Source organism: Aspergillus foveolatus, assembly GCF_047715535.1.
Source record: "Aspergillus foveolatus strain CBS 279.81 unplaced genomic scaffold BDW70scaffold_12, whole genome shotgun sequence".
Lineage (NCBI taxonomy): Eukaryota > Fungi > Ascomycota > Eurotiomycetes > Eurotiales > Aspergillaceae > Aspergillus > Aspergillus foveolatus.
In genome coordinates, this window is record NW_027396076.1 from 20,920 (window position 1) to 45,156 (window position 24,237).

The window sequence follows — 24,237 nt, forward strand, 5'->3', positions numbered from 1 at the left end:
ATCTGCGTTCCGATGGACCAGTAATAACGTTGAAGAATACCTGGCGGTGAGTGTCTGCTTCTGACACAACACGCACTAGAGCACAGGGACATGCACAAATTTAAGGATTCCAGATGGCTATTTCACTTATTGCTGGGGATATTAGCAAGGATAAACCTTCTATATGTATCCCCTTCATTGGCTTGGAAGCGAGCTTTGTTATTGCTTGAAATATGTGCACTGACAACAATGCCGAGTAAGCTCTGAGAAATGGAAGTAAGAATAAGCTGAAATTAAAAGGCTGAAATACAAGGAAAGTCATGAAGAGTGCAGACCCCTTATCATCAAGAAGGTTTATCCTACCTACCACTACGATTCTCCGAAACCAGCTTCCGCCAGTACTCTGACTAAAATTCAACTCCTCGACCGCCCCGTAGCCGGAAAACCAAAGCGCTATCGTTAAGTAGAACTAATGCATAGTATTATATGCCTAAAGGCTCGAAGCACTTGAGCGAATGCGGAGTCGACCCCCGCATTTGATATATATCACATGACCGTGTCTATTAGTACGCACCAACTCCATGACTCTGACTTGTGCACATTCCTCTGGATATTGCCCAACAACGCAGGCATGCTATATCAAGAATTACAGGATCATGATGCTTACTCTTTATTTCCGTGGCTGTGTTTCTATTATTGAGCTTTACGTCGGCTGTCAATGCCCGAATCTATAATCCTGACAGCAATGTTCACACGTCTCAATTGGGGTGAGTAGTATGAAAAAATCGATTCACATATACTTACAAAGGTACAGGGTTGGTTAGTCGTTACTCTAAGAGGATAAACGCAAAACCGAACAGAAAGTATCTAAGAAGATGCATTTCTCATTACAATAATCATCAGCCGTTACGAACCGCCCTTTTTTTCCCTGGTCAGTTGGGCTCCATGCTTCGCGAAGACTTAAATTGTAGCTCACCTGGAGTTAGGCCATGGGGTGCAGAGAGTAGGAATGTCCCGTCCTTGGATTGATAGGTTCCCCAGTGTTGCGGGGAATTTTCTGGAAGAGATGGATTCAATATTAGGTTTCCGGCTATCTCATATAATCGCAGACGGGCCAAACTCAGAACTCAACAAGACGGAAAATTCACAGCCGGCTATAATGGCAATGTCGGTGCTAATCCTCCGGATACTTGAAACGGAGTTCGGCTTCGATACGAAAAATCGGGTGGATGTCACCCTTGGACATAGCTTAGGCGAGTTTTCCGCACTGGTGGCCGGTGGCTATATCCACTTCAGAGATGCCTTGAAATTAGTTCGTCGCCGGGCTGAGATTATGTCGCAGTGTACGCAACAGGCCACCGTCAGATCCGGTGAACGGTATGGCATGGTTGCTCTAGTGTGTGAACCTGAACATATGGATGACCTACTTTCTACAATCCACGAGTTTCTGAGGCCTTCACTCTCAGACACGCACGACAATTCCAGCTCGGACAATCACAAAGAGGTCGCGGTTGCAAACATAAACTCCAGAAATCAGATAGTACTCAGTGGCAGCATTGAAAGGATCAAGACATTGCTCATCCAGCTTCGTCAGTTTAGCGGCCACGACCCCCGGGCGGTGAGATTGAAGAGCGAGAGCCCATTTCACAGCCCTATAATGACTCCGGCCGCAGAGTACATGAGAAGCGCCCTTGAAAGAATCACTGTCAATTTTCCTGCTGATATGCCGTGTGTGTCAAATGTCTCTAGTCTTCCGTTTACTTCTGCGCATAGACTGAAGGAGCTGTTGTCACGACAATGCGTCGATACGGTAAGATGGTGGGACAGCATCCGCTACTTAGATCAGGAGCGGGGAGTGAAGCGCTGGGTTGGCATTGGGCCAGGGAAAGTTGGAAGAAATTTGGTGGGGAAAGAAGTTGGGAGGGTGATGGCTAAGGGAGGTGGAGTTTGGGCCATTTGTGATCCGCGCGATGTGAACGAAACACTTATTGCACTGGAAGACACGGACAAAGACATATAAGATTGAACTGTTCGATACTGTGGTATATTCCTGATTGCCCATGCATCCTCGGTGACTGTGTTCTTTGGCTTCGCTAGTGGTCGAACTGTGCCAGAGAGCTTGTTTTTGCGAAGAATTGATCCCACAGTGCATGAGTTTAGCAGAACCATGTCGTGATGGCATAAGTCTTGTATTTAATACATCCAACGTGCTAGAACCAGAATTGTGGGAAACGTGACCGTGTAGCTAGGTGCTTATTTCCTTGAAGATAATTAACGTCGGAGGTGTGTTCACCACGCATTAGATAGTAGTAGCAATTCATGGCATCATAAATTACTGGTGACAGCTGCCCACGAGTTACCGATACGGCTGACTTCAGCAATAAATCTCTGGTCTGTGATCTGTGATGACCTTGTACCTTGCACAGCACCGTTGATTATGGCATGGTCATCTGGCGAATAGAATGGGTTTTGGAGTAGTCGTATATAGGCCGCCTGAAGGGCTCTAAAGGCCTGTTACGATTAGTAAACGTTATCTCAAGAATAAGTAGTACTTACCGGTTTGAGGTCAGCTTCTCGAATGCCAGAACGTACGCTTCCCCGGACCTCGTTGATGACTGATGAGGTCTGATCCCCAATCAAATCAACTATAATAAGGAACTTTACCCCGGTTGTTGTGATCCAGCCATAGGATGCTAGTCTCTCATCAACCGCCTGCAATAACCCAAGGTCCTGATCAACACATGTTTGCTTCTGGCGTATTTCAATTATATCGAGAGAGGAGTTCAGTAGGAACGAGAAATCAATCGCTGATCCAAGGTATGGTGGAAAGAGCGATACATGTAAAGGGTTATCCTTCAATCCGTCAGACTGTACTAACGAAATGGTCGGAGATCTTACAGCTTTTCCAATCACGCCAATACAGGCTATCTTTGGCCCTGGCATTTTGACAGGCAAAGACTTGCTCTGTAGCTAATCGAACTACCTGTGCAGTATGTAGTTTGGGAGCCACTCCAACGGATTTAAGGTACGACCGAGATATATCCGAGGATGGTATTTCTGGCTAGCCAAGGGCGTTGAGAAACCACTCAACTGGCATTGGCTTCGAGGAGGCTTGGGTTTGCGACGTGAAACAATCCTTTGCCTGTTAGAATGCTCACGGTCTATGCACCCCGGCCTGCGCACAGGTAGCTTAGCCAGGTTCATGGCAAGCGCAGTTTGGCCAATGCCCATGTGGATACAGTGGAAGGCGCTGACCGCCTACGAGGAAGCAGCGATGCCAGATGACATGACCAGCCGCTCTGTGAGGCGTAAGGCCTGGACACGGCTTTGTTCTCAGTCAATCCACAATGGCAATCGCGACTGAGCTATAAGCCTTAAAGTCGTCGGTAGATGTTTCACAGCAGTGCTACCCAGGGAGAGTACAGGGTAGACGAACTGCAGATACTGAGTGCTCCAAAAAGAATATCACTAATCCACGAATTTGACAGGGCGTCTTCTGTAGACGAATTCAGCGCCCTTGCATTCTGATTTCCAGTTCATCTCCAGAGGTTGCAAATCGTAGCTTTTGGTAAGAGAGTTTACATATAGTTACAGAACAGGCTTGGTAACTGTAGTTCACAATCTTAAGATATGCAAGTAATGTGTAATGAGTTAACCCAATGAGGACTTAGGTTTTGTAATTAATATTGTGTCCCAAGGGTGCTCTTGGCCACAGCGGACCGGGTTCGGCAGCCTGCTGAAGCCATTAGCGCAGATTGTATCCGGGTCCAACCTCTGTAGCCACTGATACTGAATGAATTTCAATTGACGAGTGGCCAAACTCCGTAACATCGACACTGCCCAACTCACTCATCTTCTTCAATTTTCTGATAAAAAAGGAACCAGGACATGTTTTCGCTCTCAGGTCGTGCGGTCGCACGCACTCTTCATGGTACACATTTGATGTTTGTCATTATCTCACTACTCGTGCTGACCACTGGCAGTGCGCCCGAATCGAGCCTTGTGTGCTCCTCAATACCAGCGGGTGGAATTGCTTTCGACGTCCTCACTCAGGGCGGCAACGGCCCTTGAGCGACAAGGCAATGCCGGGCAATCGCTGACTGCGTCTGGCCAAGTGCGGAGAGAGGTACCTTTGCCGAGTCAGGAGAAGAAGGAGGGTGCAATGCAATATGTCCTGTATGTTACCCGTATCTCTACTGTACGTTCGCTAACAACGCAAGGACGACGCTTGACCAAGTGGCAAATTGGGCACGGCAAAGTTCGCTGTGGCCTATGACCTTTGGACTCGCATGCTGTGCCGTCGAAATGATGCACCTGTCCACGCCCAGATACGATCAAGATCGCCTCGGGATCATTTTCAGAGCTTCACCGCGACAGTCGGATGTCATGATTGTCGCTGGTACTTTGACGAATAAGATGGCACCGGCTCTCCGACAGGTTTACGATCAGATGCCCGACCCCCGCTGGGTTATTAGCATGGGAAGTTGTGCAAACGGTGGTGGCTATTACCACTACAGTTATTCGGTTGTCCGTGGTTGTGATAGGATTGTTCCTGTCGATGTCTATGTCCCCGGCTGTATGTTGACCCTTTCTTCCATCAGTTCATTAACTGTATCATTAACCGTATCAAGGTCCACCCACATCCGAGGCGTTAATGTACGGCATATTTCAACTTCAGAAGAAGATGAGGCACACGAGGATAACTCGCATGTGGTACCGGCGTTGAATTTCAGTTTTCTCAGTAGATGTGCCGTTGATCCTGAGGATTACTGGCGATGTGACATTAGACTACTTTGCAAAGTTTTGTACAACTGGATTTTTAGTGAGCGCTATTTGATCAATATTGGCGCTCCTTTAATCATGTCAGTTAGAGGGCTAATATGCCATGGGCCGCAAGTCAAGTATGTGGAAAAATCTACTGCGATCAAGTTAGAAGGACTCCTTAAATTTTGCAGAGCACCCAGGTTATCAGCAACAATCTTATCATTGTCATGCTGGTCTTTGTTTGTGCCGCTATGAATACTACGTATTTTTATTCTTCCAGGCTCTAGGGCGGTCACTTTTCCGGAAGTGGCTAGTCCCGAATTTCAGATCTTCCGCTGGGCACTTTTTTTTTTCCATCAAAGGTCGACATCCTTCAGTGAGGCAGCCGTACCTGACTTTTTTTCTGACCCGACGTTACAAATACTTATGACTCCTATGCTTGCGCTCGCAGAGGCCGTTCTTTCATATCAATTCCCCGCTACGTACAATAGGACTTTTTCCAGTGCTTTATTGAGCAATGGGCGCAACTCAAGACCGACATGGACCTGGTACCTCAAATTTGGCGCCTTTGCCGCTTGATTCGGCTCTTCTATCACCCTGGGACTTCCTTCGGCCGACAAAAAAGCTGCGCACTGAGGTCCTAGATACTGCAAAAATATTCTTGGATTCCCTTGCTAGTTCTGTCTGCGATGCTCAAAATACTCGTCAGCGAAACCTCAAAAAACGGAAGCGGCCTGACGATGATCATCAAACGGCCTCCATTTTACGGCTCAGGCAATTATATGTAGATGGATTTACTTCAGACCAAGTGTGGGAGCAAGCTCTACGAATCTTTGATTCCGCCGATCAAGAAATACAGCGCGATTATACTGTCTGCGCCAACAACCGACAGCCTGGTTTTTCAGAAGAAAGCCCATCTGAAGATGGTATCAACTCCTTGAGAGATGCTTCTGATGAGCTGGAGGATATCATGGAGGATTTCAGCGATGACAACGAGCAGGACGGCGAACGAAACGGTGAGGCTGAAGACTTGTCTCAGAGCGACCCGGAGGAGAGCGATCATGAAGTTCATCAATCAGAGGAAGATCCGTACGACGAAGAGGATGAAAACCGTGGTACATACGTTGAAGATCGATTTGGATTGAACGACGGCTTTTTCTCCATCGATGACTTCAATAAACAAACTGAGCTATTCGAGCAACGAGATGCTCGGGGTGACGTGGAGGACGAAAGTGATGAGGAAGATATCAACTGGCATGCGAATCCCCTTGACGCAGGAGGCCCTAGTACCCTTTCTCAAAAACAGAAGAAAGCTGTCAGGGTTGACGATGACATGAGTGGAAGTGATGATGACGCTGGTGAAGAAGAAGAGGGTCCTACCTTTGATAATATGTGTGAGGTACATTCTGAGGACGAAGATGTTACCACTGCAGCTGGGGCAGGTTTCTCCAATACAAGTGATATCATGTACGCTGACTTTTTTGCACCTCCACCTCGCAAAGCGTCAATTAAAAAATCACGCCCGTTACCAAAAACGCAGCCACGCATTACTAACAATGATATTGATCGTGCAATGGCGGATGTTCGACGTGACTTGTTCGATGATGAGGCATCAATCCAAGATAGTGACAATGAGCCTGGTGATGGTCGTACCCACAAGTCGACGCACGAAAAGCAGCGCGCGCGCATTGCAGATGAGATTCGACGCTTAGAAGCTGCTAATGTGGCAAAGAAAGAATGGATGGTATCCGGCGAGGCTCGGGCAGCGGAGAGGCCTGTCAACTCACTCATAGAAGAAGACTTGGATTTTGAGAGGGTTGGAAAGCCTGTGCCTGTGGTAACCACGGAACTGTCTGAAAGTATAGAGGAGTTGATCAAGAGGCGAATCATAGCCAAAGAATTCGACGAAGTCATACGCCGCCGGCCCGGGCTGTTAGACCGACAACATACCCAAAAGGCTCGGGTTGAACTCGAAGACAGCAAACCGCAGCAGGGCCTTGCGGAGCTCTACGAAACAGACCATATTCGGACAACAGATCCAAATTACGTTGACCCGAATCACCAGAAGCTCTTGAAAGAGCACACTGAAATCACCAACCTTTGGAAGGAGATCAGTTCTCAACTAGATACGCTCTCCAATTGGCATTACAAACCTAAGGCGCCGCAGGCAAGCATCAATGTGGTTACGGACGTGGCAACAATTACTATGGAGGATGCTCAACCTACTGCCGGTGGTGCTATACGCGCATCGGCGACACTCGCTCCTCAGGAGATTTATGCACCAAACGAGACCACGAGAGCCACTGGTGAGGTCGTGATGAGAGACGGGGTGCCCGTAACCAAGGAGGAAATGACCCGAGAAGACAAGGCGAGATTCAGACGCCGGCAAAAGAAGATGGCTCAGGCGTCTGCTGATTCTAATAAGCAACGGTCTGGAAAAGCACTTGAAAAGCAGCAGATTGTATCAGACCTGAAGAAGGCCGGGGTCAAATTGATTGGGAAAGAAGGCGACATGATGAACATTAATGGGAGTAAAATTGCTGGGATAAGTGATAGGAATGGGGCCCATGCGATAAAACTGTAGATTTCTACCATATCTGGTATTTGTTCATTAGAGCAATTCAGCAACTTCTGACTTTCCTCTCACCCACAAATATTTTATCATGTCATCTGAAACTACACAGTGTCCCGCCCATCGGTGTAATGATGCCCTGTACCGGGCTTTGATCGTATTGTGTACAGATTGATATTTTCGCGCTTGTAGGTTCCGGCTTCAGGGTCGTCGTCGATCTCGGTGACCTGAAATGCTTTTTTTGCTAGCTTTAAGAACCGAAGGTCTGCCCTTCTACGTTTCTTGAAACAGAAATAGCAGACGGATTCAGGACCCAAAAGATCGCGCAGCGTCGATATCAAGAGTGGAAAGGCAGGCTCAAAATACACACAATCAGCGGCGAGGATAACATCGGGATGCCGGGGGATCTCGTCCGAAAGGGTGGCGCCCCAATCTAAGACCGCGGCTTTGACTTTCCGGGAGAGGTTGTTAAGCGCGATATTCGATTTCATAAGGGGAAGCATTGGCACTTGGTCGGTAATATATATTTGAGGTGGGCCAACTTCGCATCCAGAGGCAACCGCTAACCCAACAAGCCCGCCTCCAGCTCCAAGCTCAAGACTGTCGATAGTCAGTCGGACTTGTTGTCTAGTGATATGTGGAGGCGACAGACATTGTCTTATCAGCTAGACTGAAACGGTGCTGACGAAGCATATATTTAGCCAGGACCATGCCGGCTGGCCACAGCTGACCACCACATCCTTCCTTCAAATCCTCCTTGAGAAGTAATGGCCGTTGTAGGAGACCATCAAAGGAAACATAGCTCTGCCCCGCTTGCTTGATCTCTCTTGCCGGGACCAAAGACTCGCTTATATCAAGGGGGTCATCTGAAGTAGCCGAACCTGGGTGTATATCTTCCATGGGCAGGACTGAGAGCTGGTTCCTGCGAGACGCTTTCGTATAAATGACGGCTTGCAGTTGTCGGGATTTTTCGCGGACTTTCAGAAATATTCTGGCCCCACCCGCTCTATTCCTATGCAGAACGGAATCTAGGCTTAGCAAAGACGGAACGTTCCGTACTAGATCTACTACTTACAGGGTTGTCTTTCGCAAGCTGTTACTAAATGCAATAGAATTTTTCATTCAATACAGAGCATATATTCTCAGTTGGCAAGCTGATAGTTAAGTCTCAAAATTACTCTATGTTCGGGCGGGTCGATGGATATAAGCTTGCCAACAGACTGGAAAGGCCTGGACCACAAACAGAGCTACATCTGAGTATAGTACCAAGTAATCGACGTCATGCGAATACCGTAGGAACCCCTCCACATCATGTTCTCTCAGGAAATGATCTTGAACTATTGGTTCATGGCGGAGTGCACTAAGCTCTTCCATTTTTCTTGTTAATGGCTGGTATTATTGTATCATGACGACGTCACTGGCCACATAGATTCTGTGATGCAACTGAGATCAGCTTACTTGCACTGCCGGTCATTGCCTACATTATGTCACTTAACGATATCAAAAATCTTATATAAAGAGTACATTGCCTCTGAATCAAATATCTGTTATCGCTTTATTTACTTTAGTGACTTTATTCACAATATCTAACAGATCTAATCAGCAACAATGGCTACACTCCACTGTGAGCTTTTAACGACTCCCTTATTCCTATCCCAACGCTAAGAATTGCAGACCTACCCCCCGTGAAGCCCTCCGCTATTGCTGCGGGAACCATATTTACCCACACTGCATCTCTGGGCATCCTGGCCCCTGTCTTTGGCGATACATATCACCGCGCCCAGGCCGCCAACTCGAAGGAGGAATTTGTTAGATCTAAGGAGGCTGCTGGAGCTGCGGCAGCTTGGGGTAGCTCCCTTGTTGGGAGTGCCGTGCAGACTTATGGAGTTGCGGCTCTGATTAATGCGACTGGCACCCTTAGCTATAAAGGAGCAGCCTACCTTGGTAGCTTGATTTTCTTCGCCAGCTCCGCCCCCAGTGTATGTTCTCCGCTGCCAGTCTACGCATGCTATCTAACCGGATATTTTAGTTCGTCAGTCAGATATTTACTGAGAAGAGGCCTCTAGACACTGTTGCCGTCGGTGCCGTCGCAAGAGTCTTCGAGACAGTTGGCCTGAGTTTGTTCCTCACTTGGTGGGGAACACGCACGAACCCATTTGATTAAATAGGCTTCTGAACTTATTTGCACTGTATGCTGTGATGTCTGCCTGTAATCAGACTGAACTTCGATGATGCTATGTTTTTAGCCTAGTTCGTGGAATGATTCTTGACAAGTAAATTACACTGACGTTTTCTGCGCTTCCCACCACAAGATCAATCAAGTAGAACCTAGTATCCCGTCCATTTGTGATTGAAGAGGCATTTTACGATAAATCTTAAGATTTAACCCAGCAGCCAAACAAACGTCTAGCCAGTAAACTGACCCCTCATGGAAGTATTGCTAATTGTACACACCATATTCATATGGCCACATTCTACGGAAAAGCCATTCCTCATCTACATGAGCAAACAAGATTGTAATGATTACAAGTTCAGGTAAACAGAGAACACAGTATACATTGTCTTTTATAAACAAAGCTCTAGAGTCTTATGCAAAGGTGCGGCAAGGATACCTTTTATGACATTAGCCACGGTAATATCTGGACAGACAATGCGAAAGAGAACGTACACATTTGGATATCCGTGATCATTGTCGATCTGATACTTTGAAGAAGAGTTCAAGTTACAAGGTGTTGGCGGCAAACCGTTGGGACCTAGGACGCCTCTGATGCCATTCTTGTCCTTCTGGAATAAACCCGCCAAACCCCGCTCCTCACCATGTTGCTTGAGTGAAACCAGCTGTTTCTCGCCCGCCTCGCCAATCTGCAGGACTTCTTCCTTAGGCGCAGCCTGGCTTCCCACGGTAAGAAGGCCAACAGCATCCGCTTGGTTCACCGCGCTGAGTCTCGGGTAGTTTCTGCGGACATCACGCTTCCAGTATGGGTTGTCAGCGATGTCGCCGGCTGGAACCGTGACGGGGTCATCATAAGAGAGCGGGGGAAGAGCTCCGGGGGTGGGCAGACGGAATTGAGCGTTCAGTGGCACACCGGTTGACCGTTCGGGATCGATAGCAAGTAGACGGCGGAGGCGCTCCCATAACCCAGTAGATTGAACAGAGTATTTCTACGCTGCTGATTAGAAGTAATTGGAAGAAGAGAATTCACGATCCTCACATGTCTGATAGAAACGACATTCGATGCCGACTTGGCCGCGTTCACGACGTTGCGGGCCATGATGGGCTGTATTCTGCTTGATGCGTTAGCACGACTACTGGTGTATAATAACTGTAGCAGTCTAGGTATCATAATTGAAAGCACTTACTTTACTCCCGTTGGACTCCTGGGAAATGAAATGTATGTTATCTGAGCGACGGCACATCGACATTGAGGTAAAGACAAAAGGAGCGGATATGATTCTCGGAATAATAGATATTGCGGCTCCGCTAATCATATTCGCTGCAATGGTAAGCTGTCTAAATACGTGGAGTACTCCCAAGGTATTCTCTAAAAACGTGAGACAAGTAATATCTATCCATTCTATCTAAACCGAGTCCATAAATATACTGTGTCTGTGCTAGGAGCGACCAAGGCAATAAACTAAATCTCACAGCTTCCTCGTCACTACGATGGCGACATTCTCGCCTCGAGGCTCTTCCAGTAGAAATAACGCCAGACATAGATGCAGACTGAAAATAGGTGTTCGTTCGCTTATACAGCGATATAGTTCGGTGCTGCAATTCGTCATATGCGGATATCAGATGCGCCAACAACGAAGACCGAATATGCGTAGAACCAACACCGGAAAACTTCAGGTCTCGGCTATGCCGCCCTGGACCTCTTTTGGCATCGAGAGAACCAATTGCTGCACGGCCTCCACAGTAGCGTCTGGACCACCTGGCTGCAGAAGAAGAATTTTGCCTGCTTTATCTATAACGAAAACACCCCTGATGGTTCCCCGAGGCGACTTCTTGAACCCAATGGCGCCAATCAAAGTTGACGCTGTGTCGGAGAGTAGGGGGTATGGCAGATTTTGTCTTGATTTGAAGTTAGTATTGGCTTTTGGCGAATCTGCCGATAGGCCGTAGATGGCCAGCCCGGTTGAGGTCAACTTATCAAACCCATCACGAAATAGACAAGCTTGTTTTGTACCTTGGGTATGTCAGCGTTTGGTTTGTCGAACAGGATGTGGGGAGCGAATGATAAAACCAAATTGCAGTCAGTTGATACCTGACCATCGAGCGCACAGAGTAGACTTACAGCCGGGGGTAGAGGCCTTGGGGTAAGTAAACAGCACAACGCCAGCTTTGCTTTCGTCAACGAGGCTCTTAAGGGTAGTCTTTCTGCCATCATTTGTCTCAAAATCACCACCAAAGCCATTCAAGTTCACCACGTCGCCAACCCTCAGTATATTTTCAGAAGTTGAGGCGGTTGTGTTTCCGGTTGGCTTTAATGTAGTGGCGGGCACCTTGGTTCTAGTCCGCTTCGCCGACTGCACTGGAGGTGGTGCTGTCGTTTTGCGCTTTCGCAGTTCAACCATTTTGGGTTTGTTTGTGGTTGGAGAAAGACTAGGTGTGATTGCCGAATTAGAGGTTATAGAAATGGTTTCATAAAGGTATGACTGCCCTGTTTCTTTGATTATCGTACTTGGCAGCATGTAAGCGGGAGTTGTGCTGTGTGTCTCTAAGAGGATTCGTGCTTTTACCTAAGTGCTTAAAGAGGCATAGTGTCGGACCTTGACAAGGGTGGGAGCTCTAGGTCTTGATCTGCAATACTCCCGGAAGCGAACTAGCTTCAATAAGAGGAGGCATTATTTGACTGCAGATGGTTCGAATGTTTTGGGTTCATAGTGAATAAGATCAAAATCATATGTATGTGTGTTGGACATATTCGAATCATCTTTCATCCACCACCTCCAACCGTATATCTAGAAAAGGTACATGTAGATAGTAATATTTAATGAAGAACATTTGCTAATTAAGCCGATGATATAGTGATTAACTTAGTTATAAATTAAGCAACTGTATTAGTTAAGACGTGTGCTGGATCAGATGAGCGCTTTGCCACGATTCGGTTTCTGCCGGAAACTCCCGATGTCGAAGGTGGAACTGTCGTCCCTGGTCAAACCTCTGTGGACCTTTCTGGAGAACAGGAACCGCACCACTAAAATTTCTCTTCCATTCCATCGCCACTATCGACTCATACTTTGCCCTTTATCAAGGGTTAGGTTCCCTCTATAAACTAACTGCCTGTGAGGTCTTTCGCTCTTTTGTGTATCACCAATTTTTGCATTCACTCCGACTCAAATTCCGCCCGTACCGCTCTGCCTGGTGATCCATCAGGAGCTGCTTCCGTCAAATATCAACGCTTCGATCTCTAAAGATTCACCTGAAGTATAAGCACCTCGAATACCATTCCGCTCTTTCGGGTCCGGTGTTTTCTGCCGTGCTTTATCGGAAATGAAGGTCTTTTCATCTCTTTGCACGTTCGACTACTCGTGGGAGGAGGTTTCAACCGCCAACTGGAGGAAATATTGTCCCTGGAATGATAAGTCGACGCATGTTGTGGGGGTAGATACTCTCTCGCGGGGGGTGGACCCCGAAACAGGAATTGTAAGTCAGATCAACGCGGTTGGCGGTTGACCATGATTAACTGTTTATAGTTGCGCACTGAGCGATTGATCACATGCAACCAATCAGTACCGCAATGGGTATCGTCGCTGTTTGGAGGTAGCCCGACCTCCCATGTCTACGAGGTTTCATATGTCGACCCCATTTCCAAGAAAGTAACAATGTGCTCGACAAACCTTACATGGGCCAATGTTCTGAACGTGCGCGAGACTGTCATCTACCAACCGTCCGTGGCAAACCCTTCGTCTAAGACCGAATTTCAGCAGGAAGCGAAGATAACTGCTCTCTGCGGAGGCTGGCAGAAGATTAAGAACAAGGTGGAAGAGGCCAGCGTCGAGCGGTTCAGAGAAAATGCCAAACGTGGCAGGGAAGGTTTCGAAGCCGTCCTTGAGATGAGTCGACGAGTTTTCAGCGAGCAGCGCGCTCTTGAATCCAGTGTGGCATGATCAGTCGCAATACCTGCATCACGTTATTGAGCGTTTAGCTTGCATAATGGCGTTCTTTCGTTTCCTAAGCGTGTGGTTGTTTCGGCGTTGTCCTAAAAGATACTCTCATCGCATACTGATGACATGACCATCGCACTTATTCTTTACTCAACTTACCGAGCTCATGAGGCACGTGTTCTCAAAAGTTATTGATATCCCTTGCCATGTTTTTCAAGCGAGCGACTTGCCTTTCTCTTTTGAGGTACTACGAGAGCACGAAATAGAGCTGTACATAGATACAATACCTATAGTGGCTATCCTAGAAGACCCCCCAATACGACACGGCTGACCCCAGCCAGCTCAGTTCTAGCAGTGTTCCGACTTGCATCTTCAAATTCGCGCACCATGCCCGCCACAATAATTTTTCGGATTTTGGCATCCGCTTTTGTGAATAACTCTCCTAGTGCAACGGTGCAAACTGCAGGCGTTGATATTAACGTCACAAGACGAGTATAGCAGTCTATCAAGACGTCGCACAGAGTCACAAATGTCTCAAAGTAGTCCGGCTCAAATGGCAGCGAGGGTGTCAGAAGGTACGAATACTCCTCTCCAGGTAAGAGCTCCGACGCTTCCGAATTTGGGATGGACACACTCGCAGCAGCTGCGCTAACCGATGAGGCAGCACTTCCTGCCATATTTTTCAGATCAGAGGAGTCACTATGTTGCATGGGAAGACCAATCTCCGTTGCCGAGCTTGCCCTTCTAGCCTTCGTTCCACCGTGGGTGGCGCGCTTGAACATTTGTGGTATGCGTGCTCGGGCAAGCGTAGACGATGAACTCCCTTCCGGCGGATGCACTTGCTGGAACGCCTCGAATTCAATCAACAGCGCATTCAACGCACGTAAATATTCGCCTGATGTTGTGCTAACATCGATTATTGCCGGGATAGACAGACCGAGGAGAAGATAATTGATTGCACGCCGGGTAAGCTTTCTAGCATCGAAATAAGGCATTCGGCCCATGTCAGCCCGGGAATAATGAACAGTGTTAAACCAATAAATGCGCCCTTCGTGACTACAACTTGTTAGCATATGCATTTTCGGAGTGGAAACCTACTGACGCTTTTCTGAGGTAGTCGAGTGTAGATATTCGCTTCGTGGCCATGTCCTGAATATGCTGGTAGATCGCAGCTGCACTCTGTGGACCAAGAGATCCCCCACCACTTATCAATGGAGGAGGGATAGATCCGGATCCGGCTTCATGCCCTATGGATTTATTTGTGTCTCTGCGGGACAGCGTCGGCGCGAACGTGGAGGGGAGCATATCAATGGTTTTCCCAAAGGAGCCTTGTCCCCTGCCAGCGGACATGAGCAAAGATCCCAGCTTTCAATATGAGTAGTGAAACAAGTCCAAAAAGTTGATATCAGGTGTACGTTGCCCATGGGGTTGCGAGAGAGAGAGCTCGGCACGCACTCGTTCATAGCCACCGAATGCGCTTAAGATATGATCAGATCGCTTCTCCACACAGCCCCTGGCCCCTGACCGAGGCTGCGAGCCACGAGACGGCCCTACGATGTAAATCCCCGCACTAAACCATAACGGGCACTAAACTTTCTGCGCAGCGCTGGCTTTCAGGGCTCTGAACTCAGAACCTGTACAGGATTTTTAACTTCGAATCCAAATTATCAGATTGTTTGATGTTATTCAGCTAGTGTTCGAGGAAATCCTTCATTGTTTTCTATACTCGATGGATATGTATCAATATAGGGTACTTCAGAGACCAAATTACGGTTGCTCGTCTAAGCTCGCATGATATACAGTAGTTCTGACCTTGAAAGTGGAAGTGATAGCCTTTCCAGATGTTGTTTATCACCGCAAGTACTTGAACGCTGGATAACAGTTGCATCGGAACATTGCTTTCTTTTGGCGCAGTGCCTGGTCCGACAAGGATGGCATTACCTGACTTGAGGGCGGTCAGGATGCTGTTCTCCGCAATCCATACCCCTCTCAGCCCCTCTTATATATCCAGCCCTTGATCATCTTCCATCGAGTGTCGTGTGTTAAAGACTAATTAGCCCTTGATAGACCTTTGCGCCATCAATCACGAACCGCTTTCCTGACAAGCAGAATGACAGCCTCGCCCGAAGAGACGATTCCCAGTCGAGGGGAATGGCCCGTTGACCCGCAAGATGATGTCCCGATAGCAGAGGGGCGTGTTTGGGTGGACGGGTGCTTTGACTTTAGTCACCATGGTAGGGATCAGTCATCGCCGACTCTTGTATGATACAACCTAATCATATACCCGTAGGACACGCAGGAGCTATGCTCCAAGCCCGTAGACTAGGAGACGAACTTCTAGTCGGAGTACATTCTGACGAGGCGATTCTGGAAAACAAAGGGCCTACGGTCATGACTTTAGAGGAGCGGTTGGTTATTGCCACATCCTCTTCGTTCGGTGTAGCTGATAATAGTCAAGGATCGCTGCAGTAGAAGCATGTCGCTGGGCGACAAAGTGTATTCCTCATGCTCCGTACGTGACGTCCCTGCCCTGGGTATCGCACTACGGTTGCAAGTACGTCGTACATGGAGACGATATTACCTCTGATAGCAATGGAGATGACTGCTATCGATTTGTCAAGGCTGCTGGTCGCTTCAAGGTAGTCAAAAGAACTCCCGGTATCTCCACCACGGATCTCGTTGGCCGCATGCTTCTTTGTACAAAGGGCCATTTTGTCAAGAGCGTGAAGGGCACGCTCTCTGGGAAGGAAGGCTCTGGTAACGAAGAAGAGCGCGCACAATGTGCGTTGTACCTTCAGGAAAGGCTCAAGGACTACGCCACCGACGAGACCGGCCTGCAACCTGGCTCTCAGGTCTGGGTTTGGGAAGGCTCGAACGCTGCAAAACTTGAGGCTTTGCTTGACGAGTCTGGGAGCTTCGATAAGCTTGTTAGTGGAAAGCCCCCCAGGCCGGGCCAGCGGATTGTCTATGTTGATGGAGGGTTTGACCTTTTCTCTTCCGGCCATATTGAATTTCTTCGCCAAGTTCTAGCAATTGAGGAATTTAATGGCAGACAACGCGGCTGGTACGACCAAGAACAGAGAGAGCAAAGGGTTAAGACCTACGGAGAAGATTTTGGCCCAGCTTACGTTGTGGCTGGCGTTCATGACGACGATGTAATAAACCACTGGAAAGGTTTGAATTATCCTATCATGAACATATTTGAGAGGGGCCTATGCGTTCTTCAGTGTCGAGTAAGCATCCATCCTTTCCATTACGGGTTGGTCTAACAATTTCTAGTACGTACACGCCGTGGTCTTCTCTGCTCCATTCTCACCAAGTCAGCCGTATTTAGAAGCAATGCCTTTGGGCGTTCCCGACGTCGTCTACCACGGTCCGACTACTTTTATCCCGCTCACCTATGATCCATATGCTGCTCCCAAACGGATGGGCATATTTCGCGAAACGACCGACCACGCTTTTCAACATGTGAACGCTGGCGAAATAGTTGAACGAATCCTTAAGAGCAGAGAGGCTTACGAAGCGAGACAGCGCGCTAAGTTGCAGAAGGCAGTGATCGAGGACCAAGTCAAGTCAAGAGAAGCGGCAATGACCCAATAGCTTGAGCCATTCTGCCCACATAAACGGCTACTCAGGCAGACCAACTTCAACTGGAGCTAAAGCAGATATGAGTATGAAATAACATGCCATAGCTCTCTGGGTGAGTATCTACTGCTGAAGCAAAGATTACGCTCTTCATAGAGACTAGAATAGATATACATTCTCTAGAATAGATATACATTAACAGTACACGAAACTTAAAACACAGGGCATTTCATACCCTCAATCTATTCAGCAACTAGGACACCCTTCTCTTCTAAGAGCTTCGAAAGTTCGCCATTCTGATGCATTGACATCAGGATATCACACCCACCAATAAACTCCTTGTTCAGGTATAATTGTGGAATCGTAGGCCAGTCCGAGTACTCCTTGATACCTGTAGAAGCACGACTAAGCCAAAGTTATGCAGAACACTCAAGATGACAGACATACCTTGACGCAGCTCCGGATCCTCTAGCACGTTAAACGCAACGAATTTCTTGGGATCAACACCTTGCAAACCCAAAATCTGGATGCTTGCGCGAGAGAATCCGCACTGCGGAGTTTCCGGAGTGCCCTTCATGAAGAGAACCACCGGAGCCGATGCAACAGCTTTATCGATTGCTGCTTTGGTCTCAGTTGAAAGTAGACGGGCCTGGAGCACAGATGGAAGCTGGTTTGGAAACTGAGGCGAGAACTGTGGCCGAAACACAGACCGTCGGAGTGTCTAACGCGGATTAGTACCACAGATGAATACAACGACTGCGCCCGAACATACGAAGGAGATTGCTGTTCTTGGGAACATGATGACTGATTGTTGTTGTTGCAGCTGGGATAGTTTAATGTCTGAATTAGTTGCCTCAAGGCTGGCATGGTAAGAAGATTTGTATACGGCGACAATCACGTGCCAGTTATATCATTTCTAATCGATCCTCCACGAACCGTTATACTAATTTCCCCGATTTTGCCATCGAGACTACATACTCAAAGAACGCGATAAAGAATGGTTCATTTTTCATAACCTCGCCACATCTGTTATCCATACAAACCAACTCCCATAAGTCGGTTCATATGGCAAACTTCTGACCTACAAATATCATGGATGTTGCGAGTACTCCCTTTTCTGCCAAGCATCATTTGGATGATGGTAAGCTCCATATCCTTCTGGCAGCTAGTGGATCGGTCGCCACGATAAAGCTTCCCAACATAGCAGAAGCTCTCGGCCGCCATCCAAATGTATCAATTCGCATCATCGTAACCAAATCAGCGGAGAAGTTCCTCATCGGTCAAAGCCTTGAGCAGCCGCCCCTCGAGAGATTGCGTCAACTACCTGGGGTCGACGGAATATACCGAGATGAAGATGAATGGAAAAAACCATGGGTTCGTGGGGAGCCAATCTTGCATATCGAGTTGAGGAAATGGGCTCATTTGTTGCTTATTGCCCCCCTTTCTGCAAACACAATGGCCAAGATGATTGTTGGCATTGCAGATAATCTCCTTCTATCGGTTATTAGAGCATGGGATACGACTGGTTTGGTAGATTTCGCCATAAAAAACCAGAAGCCTCTTGTCTTCGTCGCCCCTGCGATGAACACTGCGATGTGGGGTCATCCAGTCACAAGAAAACAGCTCACTATATTACGAGACGAATGGGGCTGGAGCAATTCGAATAAAGACGGCTGGGTCTACCTTCTTCATCCCATAGAAAAATCTCTCGCTTGTGGAGATACAGGGAACGGCGCGATGATGGATTGGAGAGACATAGTTGAGGCAGTGGAGGATTACACGGGCTTAAAAACGAAAAGCGCAGATATCGAAGAGGACTGATCCATTTAGCTCAGCGGCGCATTCGTGTAGTTTTGCGGCTCCATCGAGGATGCCAGCTTGTCGTCCGTACCATAAATCTTGCGCGTGAGATATTCCAGAAGCATGCCCATGGAGATACCTCCGCCGGTCAGTAAGCAACCATTCTTGAACCACCACCAGCAGCTCTCGGTACTCTTCAACTGCACTTTCCGAATCATGATCCCCAGCGTAAGGGCGGCGCTACCGCAGCAGCCAATGAAATAGACGGGTCCCGCACCAGCTGCTACCCCCGCAGCAGCAAGGAGAGTGACCTGGGCGACCGCTAAACCAGAGAGTATGGCCTTGGTATTGTGTTCGTGTCGAAGCGCAATTGACTTGATCCCGGCGGCAACATCATCTTTGATGTCCATGTGCGCATATATCATATCATATAAAACAGTCCATGATGCGCAGCTGGCATAGAGAGCAATAGCGGCCATCAAAGCATTTGGCTCAGTTACAAGATCAATTTCCAAGGCGGGAAATCCCATTATGGCGCCCCAAGAGAATGTAAGACCTAGGACGGCCTGAGGATAATAAGTGACGCGTTTAGCGAGGGGGTAAGAGCCCACTAGTAGAAGGCTTGGGATTCCATACCAGAGGCACTTGTACGGAAATTGAAGCAGGATACCCAGTCCTACCAGCAGTTGAGTACCAGTGAAGATTAGCGCTTGACCCGGGGATATTGCGCCCCTCGCGATCGGCCGGAACTTTGTGCGCTGAACATGGGGATCCAGATTTCTATCCCACAAATCATTGATTGCACAGCCAGCTCCTCGCATTATCACAGCACCAATAAAGAAAAGACCTGTAGTCCCAAGAACTTGGAGGGTTGAAACTGCGGGTGTCATGGTCGCTGCAAGAAGCGTGGAGAACGCACATGGAAAGAACAGATAGTAAGTTCCAGCGGGCTTGTCGAGCCTCACTAATTCAGCATATGGTATCCACGACTGAGGAAGCGAGGCGATAAGTCCTGTCTGCGGAGGAACGTACTGTTGCAGGGAATTATCTCCCTGCTCCTTGTGTGCGACACCTGTTGAAAATGGGAGTAAAGAAGTATATACCAAAGATCTGGCAATGGGAACTCTGCGTTGAGTCAAAGCAGACTGCGACGTTACTAGGCTCGGAGACGTGCAGAGGACAGATCGATCTGTGTTGTTCATTGCGCCGGTGTTGCGCGGAGGCATCCTCCCAGAGCAACCGCGCAAATGCGAGCGCCGGAAAAGATGGGAAGAAAAGGTCGCAGGACGCATCATCTTGATACCGAGGAATTGGGTGAGGTCTAGGTCAAGCTTTCAAGTTTGCTCGAGAGATGTTGTAGGCACAGATTTCCTCAGCACATCGCAAGCCTGAGAGACGGTCAATGCGAGTGCATAATCCTGTGCATAGCCCTGACCCTAATTGAATGGACAAAGAGTGTGGCACTCACTCAATGGAGGTTAGGATGTATAATAACTAAGTCCTGATCTTATCGCTCCGAGAAGGAAAAGATTGGAAAGACCCTATCATGTGACTTTCCGATGTTGCATCCATGCGTGTTTCCGTTAGGACCTGTAAACCTTTCCTGGTAGCATAGCCGTCAGGGAATCCTCCGCGGCGGGCGGAACAGCCTGCAAGTTGACTCGACCGGGCGAACATCAGCGGGATAGCGATAGCCAAATGTCAACTCCACTTACTGCTATTGTGCCTGCTTCCTGAGTTTTGTACCTTTCGCAATCTTACTAGTTGCCTCGTCCTATTCGAGAATGGTTCGATATCTGTTGCTGTCTAGGTGCGCGCCGTCACAGTTGCCCGCGCAATTGAATAAAGCTCGCTCCCTGGGCCTCGCTAGTTGTTCCTCTTACTGTATATAGGTCTAACTTCTGGTCCAGCGCATATTCCCCGCTATTGTGCTTGGGACAAATAGCGCTCTTAATCCACGTTCCTTGAAGTGCCAGGAAAATGCCGGCTCAAAGGCCCCGTGCAGCGTTTGAACCGATATCTCCGGCCTTGGATGCTGCGGGATTGATAAAGTCTTCGCCCAACTTTGAAGAGGTGGTGCGAATTCATTGCGATGCCATCGACGAGAATGGGCTTGAGAATTTCGAGAAGCTTGTCCTTCTTCATGTCATCGTTCGCGGTCTGCCTCTTGTTGTTGAGGGTTTTGATAAGAAATTCGATAATGCAATTTTTTCCGAGAGATGGCTGAGAAGTCATTACTCGGCGAAGCGTGAGTGTTGACCGTTCAAGTCTAATCTAGCTCGTGCTAAAGAGTCTACCTTTCACAGGAGAAGATGCTAGAGACCTGACAGCGAAGAAGGTCGTACCGCTCACTATTGGCCATTATTTGAAGAATATGTCCATCCTTACGAACCAATTCAATGAGTTCAACTATAAAAATCCTGACCTCCAAAGACTATACCTTAAAGACATTGATTGCCCAAAGATCTGGCATGACTTCTTGAAGAGCATCGTACCTCCATTCCTATTTTACCTGAACAATTCGGCGGAGCCGGAATTCTTCGAGGGTCCAGGGGCCAAAAGCGCTCCAATCTCGAAGAAACGCAAGGTTTCACGAAAGCAGGTAGCCAAAGCCGGTGATTTGATGAGCTGCCTTCCAGAGAACATGCGCGCCGATAATCTGATGTGTTACATTGGTCATGAAGGAACGTATACGCCAGCACATCAAGAGATGTGTGCAAGTCTTGGCCAAAACCTAATGGTTGAAGCGTCAAATGGCTCAAATGAAAATGGAAAGGCCACGAAGCCTGGCTCCTCATTATGGTTTATGACCAGCAGCAAGGACCGGAACTCTGTGTCGGAGTATTGGATGTCCGTGCTGGGCCATGACATAAACCTAGAGGACCATTTCGCACAAGTTAACGCGTGGAAAGCCGCACCGTTCACAACATATATTGTCGAACAGCGGCCGGGTGACTTCATCCTCATACCTCCCCTGGCGGCGCACCAGGTCTGGAACCGTGGAACGCGGACGATAAAAGTTGCATGGAACAGAACGACGGTGGAGACTCTTGAGAGGGCGTTGAACGAAGCGCTTCCGCATGCCAGAATGGTGTGTCGGGATGAACAATATAAAAACAAAGCGATAGTATTCCACTCGCTCAAACAATATTCAACACGTCTTAATAGCGTTGATGCTAATCGCAGCCCCGCAAGAGTGCAGCAGCTGCAGAACGAATTTGAACAATTGTTCTCTCTGTTCAACCAAGTTCTGCTCTCCGAATCGTTTTCCACGGCGACACCTAATGAGAAGAACGTTGAATACATACCCTTTGACAGCAATATCACATGTGCCTACTGCAGAGGGAACATCTTCAATCGGTTCTTGACGTGTCCATCATGTGCCACAACTGCGACGGGTGATGAGCTCCCCTATGATATCTGCATGGAATGTTATGTTATGGGCCGAAGCTGTGCATGTATCTCAAAATTGAAATGGGTTGAGCAATTTAAATGGAAAGACCTCCTAGAAATGCATGAATTTTGGAGGCAGCAGGTTATTAAGTTCGATCCTGATCATGACAAGAGATACCGACATTTTCGGGTTGAGAAGGAAGAAATGGGCAAGAAGAGCCTGGCCCACATATGCCAGGAAGAACTGAAGCGGCGGCCCTGGGTTGATATCTCAAAGCCGAAGCCCATAATGGAAGAGCTGGTGGACGGATTCAGCGAATTAGAAGAAGATAGCCGCCCCGCCAGACGCAGGAAGAAGTCGAAATCGAAAGGCCCCAGATGCCACATTTGCAAGTACGTTGAGCCGGAGTGGAAACTTGCCCCCTGTTCGAGTCCCAAATGCTCTTTGAGGTACTGTTATGGCAGTCTGTTTAGAGCGTTCAATATGCTACCGCAGGAAGTCCTGGAAACTTTTAAGTGGGAGTGCCCAAGGTGTCAAAAATTTTGCAGCTGTGGCGGTTGCCGCAAAAATCCCCAGATGACTCCTTTTCAACCCACGTGTACGTCCCTTGGTCATGACACGAGCCAAGTTGCGGACGTCCGCAGCGTCGAGGCTTTGGTGGATTTTAGGCACTCGAATCTCGGCTGGCTGAAGAAGGCCGGCAGTGACGACATAGGCCGGTTGAGCAAGCATCAAAAAGAAGCGGACGCCAAGCGCAATCAAGCTTTGGAAGATAACTCAATACAGGTCGAGTTCTACCCTGACGTGGCGCAGAATGTTAAATACGGTCAGTTGGATTTGGAGAAGGTCGCGCAAGCTGTATACTCTGCAGATTATACAGATATACCTGTCGACCCAGCACTCGAAACTTCGATTCTTGCACGTGATGATTCTTGGGAATAGACATGCAGTGTCATGCCCAAAACAAATTACTCATGAAATAGTGAGACTCCAATGAAGCAATAACGCTTTATTTCCCTGTCTGTCTAGCAGTAAGGTCCCATAGTAGAGCTAACTTGCCCTATACTTTATCCAGATACGAGACGCTGCTCGACATACATCCGCCATAAAGCTAGGCTCCTTTATAGTCATATCGAAGATCCTCCAGTGTTTTAAGGTCAACTGATGCCATTACTTGGCGCACGATTAATATAACCGTAAGCAATGCTGTAAGACATGAGAAACCATCCATTTGTGATTTCCAAGCCCACAGAACTCGATGGGAGAGGACCAAGACATACCGGCAGGTACTAGGTAAGCAATAGGATGGTTAACAGCAGATGCCCCCGAGCGGAAGAAATAAGCGATCCCTAGAAGAGCACATATCGCAGCATTACAAGGGATTATATAATTCCGCACGCGCTCTCTGAGGTCTAGAGCCCGTACAGGCCTCTTACCCTTTGGGTCTGAACGCTGCAGCGGTACATACTTGATCGTGTAGGCTGTAGCTAAGAGTGACAGAGTTCCGAGAAGGGATAAGAAGCGCACGGATAAGTCCAGCGCTGCTGGGGTCAATAGCGATGAGACAAATATAGTAGTTGATAAGAGCGGGATTGCAGCGAAGACGAGCTATAGATAGTGCTCAGTGCCAGTTCTGTATAGCGCGCGCAAGGGCAGAAATAGCTACGCTGTATTGCGAGTCTCGTTTTTCATTTTGCGATCTCAGAGCTTCAATAACACGTTCTTGTTCTAGGCACGAGCGTCAGAGTAAATGAGATGGATACAGAGAACTTCAGCAAACCTTCTTCATCTAGTTCCGCGCGGGCATCGTCATCGCCAGAATCAACCGGATAGCGGAATGCCTTGCGAAGCCTCGCGGAAGCCATATAGCCACGCCGTCCGAGGATATGTCAATGAAAAGAGTCGCCAGGAAATTCTAGCGATCTGAAGTAAAATAGATATAGGTAGAAAGCTCCTACTATTGATCTCTCAGCGCCACATCATATGCCCCAAGTTTGTCTTGTTTGATTTCCCACTCCGACTCCCGCTTCGCCAG

The 24,237-nt window shown here is 48.1% G+C and overlaps 14 protein-coding genes across 14 annotated transcripts; 6 read left to right on the forward strand and 8 right to left on the reverse strand.

Annotated features, from left to right (window-relative positions):
- Window positions 1-724: 724 nt before the first annotated feature.
- Window positions 725-1,999, forward strand: BDW70DRAFT_148663 (ACP S-malonyltransferase; the record flags this gene model as incomplete). Its single annotated transcript, XM_073738900.1, has 3 exons — window positions 725-746; window positions 794-910; window positions 966-1,999. 3 exons carry the CDS (start codon window positions 725-727, stop codon window positions 1,997-1,999), a joined length of 1,173 nt encoding a protein of 390 aa, XP_073597925.1.
- A 152-nt stretch (window positions 2,000-2,151) lies between these two features.
- Window positions 2,152-3,032, reverse strand: BDW70DRAFT_15145 (uncharacterized protein). Its single transcript, XM_073739293.1, has 3 exons — window positions 2,878-3,032; window positions 2,536-2,832; window positions 2,152-2,490 (listed from the first exon to the last, which is right to left on the reverse strand). Exons 1-3 carry the CDS (start codon window positions 2,920-2,922, stop codon window positions 2,305-2,307), a joined length of 528 nt encoding a protein of 175 aa, XP_073597926.1. The 5' UTR covers window positions 2,923-3,032; the 3' UTR covers window positions 2,152-2,304.
- A 754-nt stretch (window positions 3,033-3,786) lies between these two features.
- On the forward strand, window positions 3,787-5,022 carry BDW70DRAFT_131991 (NuoB/complex I 20 kDa subunit family protein). The gene is made up of 4 exons (XM_073736083.1): window positions 3,787-3,910; window positions 3,963-4,155; window positions 4,200-4,555; window positions 4,611-5,022. The coding sequence occupies exons 1-4, from the start codon at window positions 3,868-3,870 to the stop codon at window positions 4,703-4,705; spliced, it is 687 nt and encodes a 228-aa protein (XP_073597927.1). The 5' UTR covers window positions 3,787-3,867; the 3' UTR covers window positions 4,706-5,022.
- A 2,397-nt stretch (window positions 5,023-7,419) lies between these two features.
- On the reverse strand, window positions 7,420-8,215 carry BDW70DRAFT_157975 (putative methyltransferase-domain-containing protein; the record flags this gene model as incomplete). The annotated part of the gene is made up of 2 exons (XM_073740445.1): window positions 7,420-7,915; window positions 7,968-8,215. 2 exons carry the CDS (start codon window positions 8,213-8,215, stop codon window positions 7,420-7,422), a joined length of 744 nt encoding a protein of 247 aa, XP_073597928.1.
- Window positions 8,216-8,670: 455 nt separating this feature from the next.
- BDW70DRAFT_131994 (DUF1761 domain-containing protein) lies at window positions 8,671-9,613 on the forward strand. Its single transcript, XM_073736084.1, has 3 exons — window positions 8,671-8,939; window positions 8,990-9,294; window positions 9,345-9,613. The coding sequence occupies exons 1-3, from the start codon at window positions 8,924-8,926 to the stop codon at window positions 9,477-9,479; spliced, it is 456 nt and encodes a 151-aa protein (XP_073597929.1). The 5' UTR covers window positions 8,671-8,923; the 3' UTR covers window positions 9,480-9,613.
- Window positions 9,614-9,659: 46 nt separating this feature from the next.
- On the reverse strand, window positions 9,660-10,730 carry BDW70DRAFT_131996 (putative NADH-ubiquinone oxidoreductase 21 kDa subunit). The gene is made up of 4 exons (XM_073736085.1): window positions 10,676-10,730; window positions 10,528-10,600; window positions 9,984-10,477; window positions 9,660-9,927 (listed from the first exon to the last, which is right to left on the reverse strand). The coding sequence occupies exons 2-4, from the start codon at window positions 10,585-10,587 to the stop codon at window positions 9,903-9,905; spliced, it is 579 nt and encodes a 192-aa protein (XP_073597930.1). The 5' UTR covers window positions 10,588-10,600; window positions 10,676-10,730; the 3' UTR covers window positions 9,660-9,902.
- Window positions 10,731-10,887: 157 nt separating this feature from the next.
- On the reverse strand, window positions 10,888-12,333 carry BDW70DRAFT_131999 (thioredoxin peroxidase DOT5). The gene is made up of 2 exons (XM_073736086.1): window positions 11,611-12,333; window positions 10,888-11,502 (listed from the first exon to the last, which is right to left on the reverse strand). The coding sequence occupies exons 1-2, from the start codon at window positions 12,005-12,007 to the stop codon at window positions 11,162-11,164; spliced, it is 738 nt and encodes a 245-aa protein (XP_073597931.1). The 5' UTR covers window positions 12,008-12,333; the 3' UTR covers window positions 10,888-11,161.
- Window positions 12,334-12,673: 340 nt separating this feature from the next.
- BDW70DRAFT_15248 (putative mitochondrial protein sorting (Msf1)) lies at window positions 12,674-13,573 on the forward strand. Its single transcript, XM_073739451.1, has 2 exons — window positions 12,674-12,962; window positions 13,013-13,573. The coding sequence occupies exons 1-2, from the start codon at window positions 12,810-12,812 to the stop codon at window positions 13,424-13,426; spliced, it is 567 nt and encodes a 188-aa protein (XP_073597932.1). The 5' UTR covers window positions 12,674-12,809; the 3' UTR covers window positions 13,427-13,573.
- BDW70DRAFT_15240 (uncharacterized protein) lies at window positions 13,573-15,115 on the reverse strand. Its single transcript, XM_073739440.1, has 2 exons — window positions 14,526-15,115; window positions 13,573-14,479 (listed from the first exon to the last, which is right to left on the reverse strand). Exons 1-2 carry the CDS (start codon window positions 14,771-14,773, stop codon window positions 13,720-13,722), a joined length of 1,008 nt encoding a protein of 335 aa, XP_073597933.1. The 5' UTR covers window positions 14,774-15,115; the 3' UTR covers window positions 13,573-13,719.
- A 309-nt stretch (window positions 15,116-15,424) lies between these two features.
- On the forward strand, window positions 15,425-17,155 carry BDW70DRAFT_15280 (ethanolamine-phosphate cytidylyltransferase). The gene is made up of 4 exons (XM_073739510.1): window positions 15,425-15,657; window positions 15,714-15,831; window positions 15,882-16,656; window positions 16,703-17,155. The coding sequence occupies exons 1-4, from the start codon at window positions 15,534-15,536 to the stop codon at window positions 17,021-17,023; spliced, it is 1,338 nt and encodes a 445-aa protein (XP_073597934.1). The 5' UTR covers window positions 15,425-15,533; the 3' UTR covers window positions 17,024-17,155.
- Window positions 17,156-17,250: 95 nt separating this feature from the next.
- Window positions 17,251-17,807, reverse strand: BDW70DRAFT_157982 (monothiol glutaredoxin GRX5; the record flags this gene model as incomplete). The annotated part of the gene is made up of 3 exons (XM_073740446.1): window positions 17,251-17,399; window positions 17,456-17,729; window positions 17,781-17,807. 3 exons carry the CDS (start codon window positions 17,805-17,807, stop codon window positions 17,251-17,253), a joined length of 450 nt encoding a protein of 149 aa, XP_073597935.1.
- Window positions 17,808-18,834: 1,027 nt separating this feature from the next.
- On the reverse strand, window positions 18,835-20,010 carry BDW70DRAFT_148668 (putative para-hydroxybenzoate-polyprenyltransferase Coq2; the record flags this gene model as incomplete). Its single annotated transcript, XM_073738901.1, has 1 exon — window positions 18,835-20,010. The coding sequence occupies one exon, from the start codon at window positions 20,008-20,010 to the stop codon at window positions 18,835-18,837; it is 1,176 nt and encodes a 391-aa protein (XP_073597936.1).
- A 778-nt stretch (window positions 20,011-20,788) lies between these two features.
- On the forward strand, window positions 20,789-23,144 carry BDW70DRAFT_148669 (putative JmjC domain protein; the record flags this gene model as incomplete). The annotated part of the gene is made up of 2 exons (XM_073738902.1): window positions 20,789-21,056; window positions 21,115-23,144. The coding sequence occupies 2 exons, from the start codon at window positions 20,789-20,791 to the stop codon at window positions 23,142-23,144; spliced, it is 2,298 nt and encodes a 765-aa protein (XP_073597937.1).
- Window positions 23,145-23,169: 25 nt separating this feature from the next.
- Window positions 23,170-24,135, reverse strand: BDW70DRAFT_15294 (uncharacterized protein). The gene is made up of 4 exons (XM_073739537.1): window positions 23,983-24,135; window positions 23,869-23,930; window positions 23,483-23,810; window positions 23,170-23,408 (listed from the first exon to the last, which is right to left on the reverse strand). The coding sequence occupies exons 1-4, from the start codon at window positions 24,065-24,067 to the stop codon at window positions 23,314-23,316; spliced, it is 570 nt and encodes a 189-aa protein (XP_073597938.1). The 5' UTR covers window positions 24,068-24,135; the 3' UTR covers window positions 23,170-23,313.
- Window positions 24,136-24,237: the final 102 nt, after the last annotated feature.